The 15,719-nt window shown below is 42.5% G+C and overlaps 1 protein-coding gene across 2 annotated transcripts in view; it reads right to left on the bottom strand.

The window, feature by feature from the left end:
• Positions 1–15,719, bottom strand: part of LRP6 (LDL receptor related protein 6) — a 122,477-nt gene that overhangs the window by 56,071 nt on the left and 50,687 nt on the right. For both annotated transcript variants that reach the window (XM_033057990.2, XM_033057991.2), the window contains exons 3-5: positions 15,334–15,531; positions 3,382–3,578; positions 2,510–2,641 (exon numbers count right to left, since the gene is read on the bottom strand). In XM_033057990.2, the coding sequence (XP_032913881.1) occupies positions 2,510–2,641; positions 3,382–3,578; positions 15,334–15,531 (527 nt within the window). The remainder of the gene's footprint in view (positions 1–2,509; positions 2,642–3,381; positions 3,579–15,333; positions 15,532–15,719) is intronic.

Genomic DNA, 15,719 nt, shown 5'->3' with positions numbered 1-15,719 from the left:
CCAAGGCACTGCAAACACCACAAACACACTCAAAATTCACCCATCAAAATCTTTCCAGCACTGGCCAGTATTCTCCACAGAACAGCAAGAATTGAAGCTCTCTCCTCAAAGAGGTTCATTTCACCGTGAAATAATTTGGTTTAGGGACCAGTCTGATTTTAGTCTACTGCTAGAAGACAAAACCATCTTAAAGAAGAGAAAGTCAGCCCTATTTTTCACCTTTCTTCACTTCTCAGTCACCAGTCTCTCCCACAGTCATGCACACATTCTAATTGCAAACACAGATTTAATCAGCACTGCAGCATTACAGCTGTATACTGAAACTATCTGAGGTAAAAATGTTCACTTCTCAGGGTTCAGCTCTACTTCCAGAGCAGATATAGAGAACAGGCAAGTACAAGGGGAAAAAAACAACCCAAGAAACTAGAATCAATCCCCCACCCTTCACACCTGAAAATGAGAAAACAAATTTACTTCCCAGGGGTCCTCGAGGAGCCTAGAAAGGAAGTCCCCACACAGATAAGTCCAGATTTCCATCTTCAACTCTGGTCTATGATTAGTCTGGCTCTGCTCAAGTGCTATGCTCTACTCCCTCCCTGAAATCAATAATTGCAGGCTTTGCAACTGCAGGAAGAAATTCCAGGGAACCTGTGCCTTGAAGAGCTCTGGAAAGTTGCAGGTTACTTGCAAAAGCCCTAAGTCTGCTGAGGAATCTGCACCTCCCTTCAGGGAGAGAGGAGGAAAAAAAAAAAAAAATCACTATTTTGGGGCATGCTCAGCTCTAAATGCTGAACTTCCTGCATGAGTATGTCAGAAATTAGCCCTGCACAGGATCAAAGCTGCACAAAACCAATGGACCTGATGAATAATTTGAGTAGGTTGTTTCATCTGGGTTATGTGCTGTCTCCTTTCTGAGACCAAGCTAAATAAACAGTCTCAATTTTTCTCCCCTCTTCCCACCCATTTTTCCTTGAAAAGGCAGAGGCAGAGTGTTCCCAAAACATACAGCAGCAGAATGGTGGTTTAAAATCCAACATTTTATTGACAAGCATAAGATAAATGTTCCTGTATAAAGTTTTTTGTATACAAGCGGACAACATACTGGACGACTTGGTTAATATTTCAAATACAGTGGGGGCTTATATTCTGTAAATCAAATTCATGTTTTGGCTGACATAAAATTTGGTTTCTCATGTTTAGGGAGTGGGAGAAGAGAGCAACAGTTATAAATTCTGAGACATAAGAATTGGTTAAAAAAAGTGAACTGATTATTCTGAATATCTCTGCATGAGAAATCCTTTTAATAAAGTTCTGGGGTGGATTTTTAATACCATTCCTCTACTTACCTCGGTAATTTACTTTGATATACTGGGGTTTATCTGTGCATATCAAGCATTTTTGAAAAAGCACATGGATTTGTGTCACATTCTGACTACATACAACCAACCTAAAGCAGTATTATTAAAGCTTCTCCTTACACCAAGGGAAATGGAAGAAAAACATCTTGTTTGTGTATGGGGAAATTCTTATAAACAATCCTGCCAGACTAAATTGTGAGCTGCTTTTCACATAAAAGCAGCAATTTATTTTAACAAGGTTCACAGAGACACACAAAAATAATCAGCAGAGAGCATGAAATAGCATGAAATTAAAGAAAACTCTGAACACAGCTGACAAGGCTGGAATAATTTTTAAAATCTAAAACTCCAATTAAAAATATATTTCTGTATACATTTTATTTAGCTTATTTACACTAGCTCTGCTGTATCGTTTCTTCCTCTATTTCTTTCTGTCCTAGAGAGATGATCTGCATAAAAGATGGTTATTTATGATCTAGCTAATTATCTCCCAGTGTTAATTCTGAGTCTGTTAGTATCCTACAGCAACCACAGCTCAACACGACAAAACCTACACTTACAAAGTATAACAATATGAAATCATCTACATTTGCCCACAATGAGAAAATAAAAGCAGTTTGGGGTCAGCACTTATAGCTCTAATTCTTGATCATGTCTTGAGTTTTAGGGCTTTCAGCACCTCTAGAAACATGGGATTATTTTCAGAGAGAGATGTCAGGTGTATGTGTGTATAACAAATGGACATCAGACTTAAAAATTAAAAAGGGGTTATTGTACAATCTTATCAGCAAATACTCCATCATCAATAATGTCAGAAACAGTTTAGAGACAACAGAGGAGGTAGGTATCTTTTTCTCTAAGAAAAGGGAAACAACAGAGCCCCCCAAAACTTGCAGGGAGTTAGTGACAGAGACAGAACTGCAACTTAAATTTTGTAACTGGAGGCAACCTGCCCTTACCTCAAGAGAATGTTTCCTTTTTAAAATGTAAGGGCATTTTCCAATCACTTATCTGTACTGCAAAAGCATACATGGTTTCAGGATTTGCCTTCCCTAAGGTGCAGCATTCCTATACTGCAGCTGAAAGAATCCCTTTCCCTCCAGAAGCTACTTAGTGCTTAATCTAAAGGATTTTTTAAAAATAAAGCCTACCATCTTTGCAGGTCTTTCCATTCTCGAGAAGTTTCACACCAGTGGGGCATGCACACTGATAAGAGGGCTTGGTAGGAGACATCAAACACAAGTGGGAGCAGCCACCATTATTAATTCCACATGGGTTTGTAGCTGTTAAACATAAATCACACAGATTAATGCTTCTGATAACGAATGACCTCATATCATGTGTTAAGACACATACGGCATTTGAGTGGTAGAATCAGTGGCAGCAACACAGATTAAAGGGGGAAATGATAAACACAGAACAAGTAAAAATTGCTTCCAAGTGTTGAGTAGTGGGGTATTTATGGTACCAAAATGCACGGATGTTGAATGCTTCCCTTCTTGGGAAAGCAGCACTCAGCTCTATACAAGAACTTGGTTTCAGCTCTGCTCTTCTCATTTTTACAAACTCCTCAGCATACTGGTGCTGAATGTATATGTAAAAACAATATGTAAACACAGTAAATTAACAGAATGGTTAAGACAGTGGTTACTACACAGAGCTAGTCCTGCTTAACATCATCTGCCAAATTAACATTACTTTCCACTCAGGAACTACCACTTCAAAAAATAAAAATACTGTGTTGCCTGAAGTTGTGGTACAGAAAATAGAAAAGTACAACAACAACATAAATGTGTCAGGCAGAAAAAAAGCAAGACGTGGGGGGGTTGTTCTTGCACTTAAAAATCCTTGCAAAAAATGCAGAGAATATCTGGTTTCCCTTTGGGTCTTTTGCTATTCTCTGCACTGGAAAAACTGTATCATGACGTGGGTGAAGCCACCCAGCATCATACAGAAAGACTAATTAAGATTTTTGCAAATCAGTTCCAGCTTGCAATTAAATAAAGACAGCAAGACAGCTTACCATTTGGCTGCCTCTTCTGGCTGAAGGCATGGATATCCATGGGAGAGAAGATGTTGGAATGTATTTCACGCAGGTCCTCCCCGGAGTACTTGCTGCAGGCCAAGATCGAATGTGTGTTCCAGTCAGTCCAGTACAACGTGTCCCCAAACAGTGTCAAAGCAAAGGGATGTGGAAGGGAGCCTTTAACCACTGCTTGCCTAGTAGAGCACAGGGAGAAAAGGAATGCTCAAACACAGTTCATGAGACAGTTTTGCCTGAACACAGCTCCTGTGAAAAGAAGTTTGGGTACTGTTGATCAGAACTTTGTATTTATTTATTTTTGGTAAACGAATATACTGCTGCTACTTTGGGGAATGATAAGAAGGAACAACACAGGAAGACTATTTTCAGGCTGCCTACTGATGCTGAGAAGCCCGAGAGATGCTAGCTGAAATCCTTACTTAGGTCTGGTGGTACTTCTTATGTCTTGAGCAGTCCATGCCTGTAGGGCTCTCTGCCACCACATGAAGCAGGGGAACACCAGCTGATTTTATGCAAGTCTGACTGCTACCTGCTGATACACAATGTCCACCAATTTCAGCCTCAGGAGATTTCACACCGAGACAAACTGGTCAATTAGCTGTCCATCCATCTCTTCCAGTACGTCTTTTGAACCATCAAAAAATACTCCAAAGTAAACTAGTTTTTGACTCTTATAAATCCTTAAGCTACTTTCAGTATTATGATAATTATTAATCTATTGTTATTACTATAAGCAGCGCCATTAAACAGAGTTCTAGTGATTTTCTGCCATGGTAATGGCATCATTTCTAAGCAAACTGGGTCACTGCCTCTCTCCAGGTTCATAAACAAAATTAAAGAGTATATCCATATATTTTATGTATATATACAAAGACATGCTCATTAGCCATCACAAAAATGCAGCACAAACATTACTGAAGACAGTTTTTCCAGGTTCTTGTGATGTAGAAACTAATTATCTGTGCCTAAGATCCTCAGAACTGGGATTAAGTAGCTCAATTCTTATTTTTATTTTATTCAGAATCACAGAACAATTATAGACGGAGAGGACTACTGAGGCCTTCTGGACCAACACCCTGCTCCAAGCAGGGCCACCACACAAGTACCACTTACAGGAGTGCTTCTTCCCACCTCCTTTCATCTTAACTGCAGAAGTGGAAGTGTGTTCCCACCTAGGCAAGGTTCTCCTGAACAGTGGGGATCGCCATCCCTTTCCTGAACTGGAAGCAGTAGGGATTGACACACAGCGCTGCTACTCCTTCAGAATAAGGCTCACAATGAATGCCAGCCTCCCAATTTTCTTCTTGCAGGGAAGACAGTAACTACCCATACATTTACTGACAAAACACCCCCACTTCACAGGCATTACTTCTGGAAATAAGTCTAACTGAACTGGTTTAACAGATGACAAAAATACTCTTATTTTCCAAATATTTGCTGTTAAGATATAACAGAAGAGCATATTAAAGCAAGAAGCTTGAAAGTGCCTTCTGCCAATGATTCTGAGTACAAAGAGACTATAATCATTACTGTTCTTTCACCTTAGCTTCAGGAAAAAGATGCAGTACCATTAAAGCTTCTATTTTTTTTTCTTCTTATGAGAAAGAGATATAGATTCCCTTGCTTGTCACTCTAGTGCTCCAATTCTACACCAAACAAAATCTTCTATTTCTTGGTATTTTGCACTCAAAAGTAGGACATACTATCTTTTCTTTCTTATCTCTGTCTGGAGTCAGGTATATATTTGCTTCTAATTAGATGCACCAACTAAGCATCTTACAAAAGACCATTGTAATATCATTTAAAGCTGAAACCTGCCAGCCAAACTGTGAAGCCAGGATGACACAACACATTCTGGTACCATACCAAGTGTAAAGGCATTCTAAATCTTACAAACATTTTAACCAACCCTACCCCCAAACCCTAAAGGTTTTCAGATTTGAATTTTAGTTTAGAGCAGGCTTGGAGGCTAAGTCTGTATGTATGACATATTGTATGACATCTGATAAATGACACATATGACATTTTGTCATATGAAATACAAGCAGCTAAAGTCCAAAATTTTCTCCATAATCAAACCTACACCTAAGAGAGCATTCCCTTAGAAAGAGAACACACATTTTTATCGAGCATTCTGAGTATCTTACTTGAAACCAAAACCAACAACCAACCAAAAAATCCACCACACAGAGCAATTTTACAACTGATTCGTACCCATCACTGGTGGAAATAAATCTTTGAGTACAATAGCTCTCTTAGACATACCTAACTTTCAGACAACCATCTATTCATATGAAAATGCATCAGGTGAACTGTGACCCTTATTCAAACCAGCCTTTATCTGGAGAGATTCAGGAGCCCTTCATTTGACTGTACTGTCAGTCACAGCCTTGAAGCAACTACTCCTCAATTTTTTTTCTCAGCAGATAAGGTTGCAAAGCATGAAGGTGGTTTTGGGCCCAAATACAAGTGTGTATTTCTTGCATCTCATTAAGATCGGTATTACCAGTAACCTGTACTCCGTAATCTTTGTTTCCAGAAAGCCATTACAAGGTGATAGCTCACTTCCAACCAGCAAAGCAAGCAGGGCCTTTTCCCCCTTGGAATATCCTCCACAGGCCACACTTGCATACCTGCTGAACAGCAGCCACATGATGTGTGCCAGCGTGGAAGCAGTGGCTTCAGTTGAGCTCAGTGAGTCTCCACACCCTAATGAGGAGCAGGAGGAAGGGGTTGGAGAGCCCAACTATTAAAAAATAGGAAAAGGAAGAAGACAGGGAGCAAGAAATGACCTTCTGATGGCTGCTGTGAGCAGCTATGCTTCAGCACAACCTGCACTAGGAACTGCAGAGCTCTGCTTTTGGTGAGTGAGACGAGGGGTCCTGACTTGTGCCTTGACCAATTATTTACTAAATACATGATGAAGGTGACCAGAGTGTCACCTGTAGTACTCCACTGCTGCACAGTGCTGATGGGAGCAGGTGCCTCCCACTTCTAGGGTGGTTCACAAGCACCCATACAGGGTCAGGGGTAGAAAAGTCTCCCCATTCCTGGCCCTGATCTGGGTTCCAGGTACAGTAGTTGGGCTGATGGGACATCACAGGTCCTTGGAGGAAGCCACACTATCAGGCCAGGCTTGACTGAAACAAGTGATGTGACAGCAAAAGGCACTCCACCCTATAATCCTTCACCAAGCTCCTTGGTTCCTTCAGACTGCTGCACTTTAATCTCATGTAGTAAGAGACAATGGGAAAGTGAGAGCTGGGGTTAAGGAGTAATGTTTTTCATTCAGGAGACATCTCCAAGGCTTCAGCAAGATGCAAATTGGTTCTGTATTGGATGGTATTAAGCACACACAAACTTCAATAATCTTTCCTGCAACAGGCATATAATCACACGAATCTGCCTTAAAAATCTGGATTGTGATTGACATTTAAAAAGGCACCATCTCTGTTGAGTTGGCTGGGAAGAAAATGCATAAAGGGATAGCAGAGAAGAAAGATGAGAAGAGAAACGAGAGAAAACAAGCTGTTTCCACAGAAATGAAATTCACTCTGTGCTCAATATCATGATTTCCCAAATACAACTATTCATCATCGTGGCAATCAGAGATGCCATTACAATAAATACTTGCTGTGGTAGAGTTTTCTACTGTCTGGAGAAAATATAGATTTAATTTAAATATAATCATCCTTGTTCTCTTCCGATTCTGTTAAAGAGTCCTGTGAAACACTTTGCGAAAAGAAAGGAAACAAACAATAAACAAGTTAAAGTAGGAATTACAAAAGGGACTACCAAACTCTGAAATAGAATAGATACATAAAACTTCATAGACAGTCTATCCAGTTTTACATTAACAATGACAAAAGAGATACTGCTTCCGGAGAATATGCATTTCAAACAAAGACCAAACTAATTTGAAACAAAAATTAACAGCAAAATGAGCAAAAAACATTACATTCATGTCCTTTATTATAACCAGGATTTCCCTCAGTCTGCCTTTATTTCTTTTTCAACTAATACTAGCATTCAAAGCTATCTTATAGCCATGAAATTTAATAATTCAGATCGCCAAAAGAAAGGCACCAACAATCAAGATAATTTGGCACCAACAATCAAGATAATTTAAAGTATCATAAGACCTACTATTTTCCCTCCTAGAATATTAACAGATGTTTTATATCCAAGTGTAACAGCATTTCTCCATAAAAGTAAACAAACACACACTTTCCATGAACTGCATTACAGTTTTCTATTCTCAAGACCTAATCAGAACACCTGCAGAAAAACTGGAGTACTTTAGATGTTCTGGCCTGTATGTCTCCAAACCATTAAAATTCCAGCTTCACAGTAGCAAAACTCCTTTCAGGTAACCCCTGAGGCTGCCTGTGTTCAGTCTCCAGGGCAGGGTGCAAGCATTTTTGACATTTATGTTTCACTCCACTTCTGCTGTGTCCCTATGGGGAATCCCATACCTACTACCATCTCCCAGGCTATCAGAAAGGGGGGAAAAAAATCTGCTTTTAGCACTCAAAATAATAAAGAAAGCATACAAGAGGTTTGCACAAATCAAATTATAATATTTTAAACAAAACCTTTTTTGCTATCTACAGAATGCTTAATGCTTTGAGTATTAACAAAATTGCAGGAATTACACATCTTCAGCTTGTGATAACTGGAAATGTTAGCAAGTGGCCAAAGCACTCAGAGCATGAATCAGATGAAGAAGGGTCAAAGACTAAGATACACTCATAAAATACCACATGAAGGATGCCACAAGGAGGGGAGGGAGCTCTGGTTCCCTCAGCTCACAGGATTTCCTCTCCTGCCAACCTAACAAAAACATTTACAAAGCAAACTCACAAAGCTTTTTACCCTGAATGCTTGTCCAAATATTCCTGTCAGAAGACAAGCCTACTTTTAATTACCTGAGAAAGTAAGCAAGAAACATGATTTGTGGGATATAACGCTCTCTTTTCAGACTACAATGTTTTTGTCTTTCGCCACTTCTTTAAGCCACAATTGCCATGTGTTTCCAGAAAGAATATATAACAAACAGGTCTAGCCACGACAATTCAAATCCCACCTGAAAGGAAAGCCTGAAAAAGTCAATCCGAAATCAAATCATGGTTGAGAAATGAAGTTATTCTGTTGGTCATTTTTCAGGGAATCAGATGTTTTGAAGCTCCACTTTTCCAGCATTTTTTTTCAGAAGCACCTTGAGGAAGAACCAAGAAATTCACCCTAGTTCTATGTCCAAATCGTCTAATTAATTCTGTTTATGCAGGATTCTCTAGCAGTTTCAATTAGGGCATTATTTGGTTTCTGCATTGGCCTGTATTGGTGAGCTATTGAAACAGGCTTCTCACCACTGACTGGTGCCTCTGTTCCTTGAAGGTGTTAAGCAATTTTATCTCACAGAAATATACAGAAAGATATAAACAGGACATGAGATTTTGTACCTTGTATGTAGTCATGTACTGTACACATTATAGGCAAATAAGGAAAAAAATAGTCTTCTAAATGCAGGGATACAGTATTTTTAGTGTTTCAACACATCTGCAACTAATCATCTGGCAGACAGACATGAGCTGATGCTTGAAAAGAGAAGCTAGAAAAATCAATGCTCAAGTGCAAACTAAGACATTCACCTCTTGCAAGAGCTTCCCAGCTTTCTGACAGTTGCTGAAAGTATGTTTTCGTACAGTGGCCTCAAAAACCATCTCATTAGCACAAACACTTCCTGGGGGACCTTGTAAGTGCATTTCCCTTCAGCCAGTAAGGTGTTAACTTATTAATTAGAACTGCTGCTGCAGGGTAAAGGAAGAGGAAATTAATTCAAGAACTCCTTTAGCAGGCCAACCTATCTTGGGGACTCTACTCACAGGAGAGCTGTCTGCATTTCAGTTTTGTTTAATTAGTCCCACGAAAAGCAACTGTTCCCTCTGATAAGAGCAGGGCAAGAGCTGCAAAAAAACAAAACCATCTCTTCTATGCATCAATTTAGTTCTTTAATTATTGCATTCTGACATGAAAAACTGTTCGTTCCATTCTCTCACTGGCAAATCAAGGGCATTAGTCATCAAGTTCTTTGCTCTTCGTCTTTATTCTAATGAGCCCAGCACTGGAGCAGCTAGGGCTAGTAAATCCCAGGGCTAGCAGGTAATGAACCATAATCATCCCTGTAAAATTTGCTAGAGAGGTTTTCTCACGAATTTATGACTCTACCACATATTTAACTGAGTACTACAGCCAGAGCTGTCATGCTGCACACTGGTTTTAGTGGCTCACTGTGACTCCAGTCCTGTTGGAAGAGGTGACAAAAACTCCACTGAACCCCAATAATCAAGCCTTATAATTTATCTTTCTCTGCATACTCCTCCCACCAGTCAATTGTACTCTTTCACTTTCCAGAATCCTGTAAATAACAAGTAAAGGATTCGTGTCCGTCATGCACCGGGGATGGGGCAGCCCTGGATGCAGGGACAGACTGGGAATGAGAGGCTGGAAAGCAGTGCCAGAGAAAGGGACCTGGGAGTCCTGGTCAGTGGCCAGTGGGACATGAGGTTGCAGTGTCCTGGAGCCAGGAGGGACATCCCTGTCCTGGGGACACCAGGCCCTGCATCACTGGCCAGGCCAGGGAGGGATTGTCCCACTCTGCTCTAGGCTGAATTAGTCTCCCCTGGAATATTGTGTGAAGTTTTGGGGGCCACAATGTAAGAAAGATATTAAACTATTATAGGGTGTCCAAAGGAAGGCACGAGGATGGTGAAGGATCTCGAGGGGAAGCCGTGTGAGGAGCAGCTGAGGACACTTGGTCTGTGCAGCTGGAGGAGACTGAGGGCAGACAGGGCAGTCACAGCTTCTGCTGAGGGCAAGAGCAGGGGCAGGCACTGAGCTCTGCTCTCTGGGACCAGGGACAGGAGCTGGGAACGGCTGGAGCTGGGTCAGGGGAGGGTCAGGCTGGATATCAGGGAAAGGTTCTTCCCCCAGAGGGTGTCAGGCACTGCCCAGGCTCCCCAGGGAATGGTCACAGCCCCAAGGCTGCCAGAGCTCCAGGAGTGTTTGGAGAACTCTCTCAGGGATGGACAGGGTGGGATTGTTGGGGTGTCTGTGCAGGGACAGGAGTTGGACTCAGTGATCCTTGTGGGTCCCTCCCAACTCAGCCTATTCCATGATTCACATCAAAATCCTTCTCTGAGATATAAACCCCAAAAGTTTTAATTCTTGTGCAGTGTCAGGTATAGAGAGCTAATATTCAGACTGTTGGAATAAAAGAACAAAAGTATTTTGGATTTCTTACAGATTTAGAAATACATTGCGAATTTTAGCAGGAACTCCTCCCAAATTTTAGATCTCTGAGGTCTGAACTTCAATACTTTAATATTTAGTGACTCCAAGTAAAATATTTTTCCATTTACAGTGTGTTTTTTCACCTTCCAAACCACAAAATCAGTTCTCTGAACTGTTTGGGTTTTTTTGATAGAAGGATGTTAGTTCCTACCAAATATTTCTCCCAAAGCAATGAAAACTTACACCATACTTTGTGTGATGCTTTTAAAATTGCTTACCTGCTACAGACTCTTTCCCATCTCCTGTCATGCAACACTAAAAAACTTGATAGACCAAATCTTTGCTCACCTGCCTCCTTTCCTAAGTAACCAAAATTATCCAGATCTAGAAGACCCAATTTTTGCAAAGACATGTGTCTCTTTCAATAACTCATTTGGCTTTTTCATTTCAATAGCACCAACTTCCAGAAGCATATATTTTCCCAGACATGCTGACATGAGGTAAAGCACCAGAAAAACGAGTAACACTTCACAAGGATAAAAGAAACTGTTCTGATCAAGAGAAATTTCGAAATAAAAATCTTTGAAGCAACTAAGTATGAGTATAAAGCAGTAATTTAGAAGAATGGTCTAAATATCAACAACAACAACAAAAAATCACCACAACTGGCAATTTCTAAATAAACCAGAGGCTGATTTAAGTTAGATTAGGTACTTGATAATGATCTTGCTCTCCCTCACACTTAACTCTTAAGGAAAAAACCCTAAGCAATAGCTCTCTTAAGAGATGGTGGTGGAAAACTGTGGGTGTGGCTTTTTGTTGGTTGCTTTTTTTTTGAAGGGTTGGAGACAGCTAGGAAAAAAGACTAAAGGCTTTGTGGGGTTTGGTGGGGTGACTTTTTTCCACTGAAAAGGAAAATCTAAAAGGCTTCTGCTTTGGCTGTAGAATTAGAAACTGTGGGGATTTTTTCAAGTATCAGTGAATTAGTTACTGAAAAATAGAAACAAAATAATTAAGAGATAAAATACAGATTTACAGCTGTAAAATATCATATTGAAAAAGCTGAATTTGTTGGATAATCAAAAGACAGTATCTACACAAAAAAACCTCACTTTTGCTAGCCCCAGAAGATCTTTTTTCTTAATACAGGCAGAAGCTAAGAGGTCACAGCAGAAAAAATGCACCCCATAAAACCCCACTGTAGAACAGCCTAACTTCTGCAGTTCTTTTTTTTTTTCCCTCCCCTTATGATGTAATTGCAAAGAATAAAAAATGAAACCAAAATGCCTGGATACAGATGTTGACTGGTTTTTGAATCTTCAGAACCTTCTCACATGCCTAGGGAAAAACAGGTGCTGTTAGAATTAGTTTGTGCCTCTGACTGCTTAAGGGAAGTCATATGTGCTTTCCTTTCTAGGAATGACTGCACTTTCTCCCCCTCAAATAACAATATATTAGCATACTGCCACGACATATTCCTGATACTGAAATGTATCAATTTGAAAAATAAACCTAACCTAAAGCATTTGACTGCTTTGGTTTTTATGGCTGCGTAAGAATGAATTAGAAGATCTAAAAATCTAAATTACTTGTCTATACAGGTCTTTATTACAGGCTTAACTACAGTAATTTCACGAATACAAGCCGCACCAATTTGACCAAAATTTTGGTGGAAACCCGGAAGTGCGGCTAATATTCCGGGGCGGCTAATCTATTAACAAAATTCTAAAAGCTGCCAACACGGAAGTGAGAGCCCGCGGCAGCCCCAAGCCAAGCTGGAGCCCGGCCGGCCCCGGCAGAGGTGGGAAAGCCTGGCAGAGGCGGGGCCAGCAGTGTGGGGGGCGGGCGGCTGAGCCTGAGCCAGCAGGGCGGGGCAGGGGGGGCGGCAGAGCCTGAGCCAGCATGGCGGGGGAGCCCGGGAGAACTGGGGCTAGCAGTGCAGGGGAGCATGGCAGAAGCAGGAAGGCCGGCGGGTGGGGCTGCCTGGCAGCGGGGGAAGCCCAGCATAATCGGGGCCAGCAGCGTGGGGGAGCCCGGCGGTGCGGGGGCCTGCAGTGCCGGCCAGGGCGAGGAAACGCGGCGGCGGTGCAGACGGGAGGGGGCGGCCGGCGAGCGTGGTGGCGGCGGCGGCAGCCCTGCCGGCGGGGCGAGCGAAAGCGCCGCCGCTCGCGAAAGCGCCGCCGCGAGCCGCGAACCGCGAGCCGCGAGCCGCGAGCCGCGAACCGCGAGCCGCGAGCCGCGAGCCGCGAAAGCGCCGCCGCGAACCGCGAGCCGGGAAAGCGCCGCCGCGAACCGCGAGCCGCGAACCGCGAGCCGCGAGCCGCGAGCCGCGAAAGCGCCGCCGCGAGCCGCGAGAGCGCCGCCGCGAGCCGCGAGCCGCGAGCCGCGAGCCGCGAGCCGCGAGCCGCGAGCCGCGAACCGCGAGCCGCGAACCGCGAGCCGCGAAAGCGCCGCGGGGCGGGCGCGGCGCGGGGCGGGCGCGGCGCTCGCGAGGCGCGGCGCTCGGGAGGCGCGGCGCGGGGCGAGCGAAAGCGGCAGCGGGGCGAGCGGCGAGCCCGGCGGCGGCAGCCCTGCCAGCCGGGCGAGCGAACGCGGCAGCGGGGCGGTGCTGACGGGAGAGGGGGGCCAGCGAGCCCGGCGGCGGCGGCAGCACCACCCGGCCAGCCCCGCCGAGCCGTGGCGCTGAGCTGGGCCACCCGGCCCCGTCGGCAACCATGAGCGGGCCGAGCCTGCCTGGCCCCGCCCCGAGCCAGTAAAGCCCGCTATGCCGCGATCCTCTTACTAATTGGCCAATTTGTGAAAGCTGCGCACGGATTCTCGCGACGAACGAAAGTGCGGCTAATATTCGGGGTGCGGCTTATCTATTGACAAAGACAGCAACATTGTCGAGGCACCGGGGGTGCGTCTTATAATCCGTGCGGCTTGTATTCGTGAAACTACTGTAATTCCAGAGAATTTATTGTGGAATAAGACAACTACTGGGATGCAGATCTTCACTTCTGTGCCACGAGGCAGCTGTTGGACACAACTGTCTGTACACAGACAAGGCTGGTCAGCCCCTTGTACCAAAAAAATTCAGCACCTCCACAGCCTCATCCCCCAGGTTAACCAACGGCAGACCAGGGAATAAACACCATGAAAATAAAAACAGAATACCAAACACAAGTATATTTACACCACTGTGCAACAGATCACCAGCAAGAGAGAAACTGCAAAGAAGCCGGTAGCAAAACAAGATTGAAAAAACAGAAGTGCCAGAAGGAAACACTGAAGTAGCTCTGGAACAAGAAAGGCTGGAGACACCAGATAAAATAAAAAAATACTCATATTGCTACATATATGATAATTTCTATGCTCTTCTCTCCATTACTTGAAAACTTAACGTGACAGGTTTTTTTTAAACAATCTCTATGAAATATTTCTCTCTTTTTGGTACTAAATTTTCTTTCTTGGGAAACAAAGAGCAAATGAAGGACTACTTCAAAATAGATATCCACAGCCCATGTTTTGAATTAACCAAGCTAGTCATAATACTTATATCCAAAGACACAAAATAAAACTGCACCCAAGTCCAGGTACTTTCCATGAACAAACACCACTACAAACCCACTGCATGAACTTGTGATCACTTAAAAGGCAGAACTCAGGAGGAAAGTGATGTAACCTCTCAAACCAGCTTTACAAAGACATTGTGGAGTTCAAAATAAATATCACTGGAAGACAGTGAACATGTTTCATGCATGTTGCCTGTGGTCCTACTTGCCAGTCCACACAAAACAATGATCTTATCAATAGAATTCATTTCTTTATGTCAAATTAACATTTGTGGTGAAAGGTGGGCAAGTCCCTAAGAGGCCAGAAGAAAGAGCATAAGAAAGGGTATTTCACGCCCAGCTAAACCAGCTGAAACATCACAAAAATTTGCAAAGAACAACCCCACAAAAGATCATCTCTCCATATGACAACTTGGGCACAAGTTGTGATTTGTGTGTGTAAGCAGTACTTGCGAAAGTTCATCTAATGAAGAGAGTCATTGCACAAATTAGGGATAAACACATATACACAAAGTATCAGTTATACCCTTACTTAAGAAGTAGATGTGACTGGATCAAAAAGAATCACTTCATTGCTATAAATCTGCTCAAGGGAAACAGTCATTTTAATATATCTCTCCTGTAAGGACTGCTTTCCACTAATTTCCCAGCCCCTAGGATTAATGAAACTGAAATACTAATATATGATGATCCATTTTCTTATATTATCTTTGCATTTTTTCTTATATTATTTCTGCATTTCTGAATACCACAGCAACACTGCACAAAAGACCTACTGAAAAGAGACAATTTTGCTATATAGTCTTACACAATTAAGAATGGGATTCAAGAATTTTTTAATGGAACTGTTTCTGATAAAAGTCTTTAGGAGAGTTACAGGATACCCTGAAGAGAAGCACACGTTCCACTTCACAGCACTGGAAAGGTGAGGAAGGTGAAGGATAAAAGTTTCTGACAGCACTGATTTGCTTAAAGTTTTGCAAGTGTTAACATGACAATTTGCTGCAACAGAGATTACAATATTGCTTAGGCAGCATCCTCTAAGAAAATCCCCACATTACACCATAAACCAAAAACTTCTTACCTATGACTTCCATCCAGATTTGATTTGTGGATGAAATTCAGTTTAGCATCTGCCCAGTAGAGTTTCTGTTCCTCATAATCCAACGTCAGTCCATTTGGCCAATATATGTCCGTGTTAACGATAATGGAGCGGCTTGAACCATCCATCCCAGCTCGTTCTATCTTTGGCACTTCTCCCCAGTCTGTCCAGTACATGAACCTACAATTATTTGAAAAGAGGAAAGACAAAAAAAGAAAGCAATCATGTATAAATCTACAACATTCAGTAAAGACAAAGGCACACTCTGTTCTGCAGAGACAATGTCTGTGGAGCTCTGCTCTGCTGGGTAAGGGGCACATATCCTGTGAAACAAACAAAAGTTAATTTATAAAAAGCTGAAAAAAACC

Source organism: Catharus ustulatus, chromosome 4 (assembly GCF_009819885.2).
Source record: "Catharus ustulatus isolate bCatUst1 chromosome 4, bCatUst1.pri.v2, whole genome shotgun sequence".
In the NCBI taxonomy this organism is placed as follows: domain Eukaryota; kingdom Metazoa; phylum Chordata; class Aves; order Passeriformes; family Turdidae; genus Catharus; species Catharus ustulatus.
The sequence above is the reverse complement of the archived record's forward strand: the minus strand, read 5'-3'. Positions and strand labels throughout refer to the sequence as shown.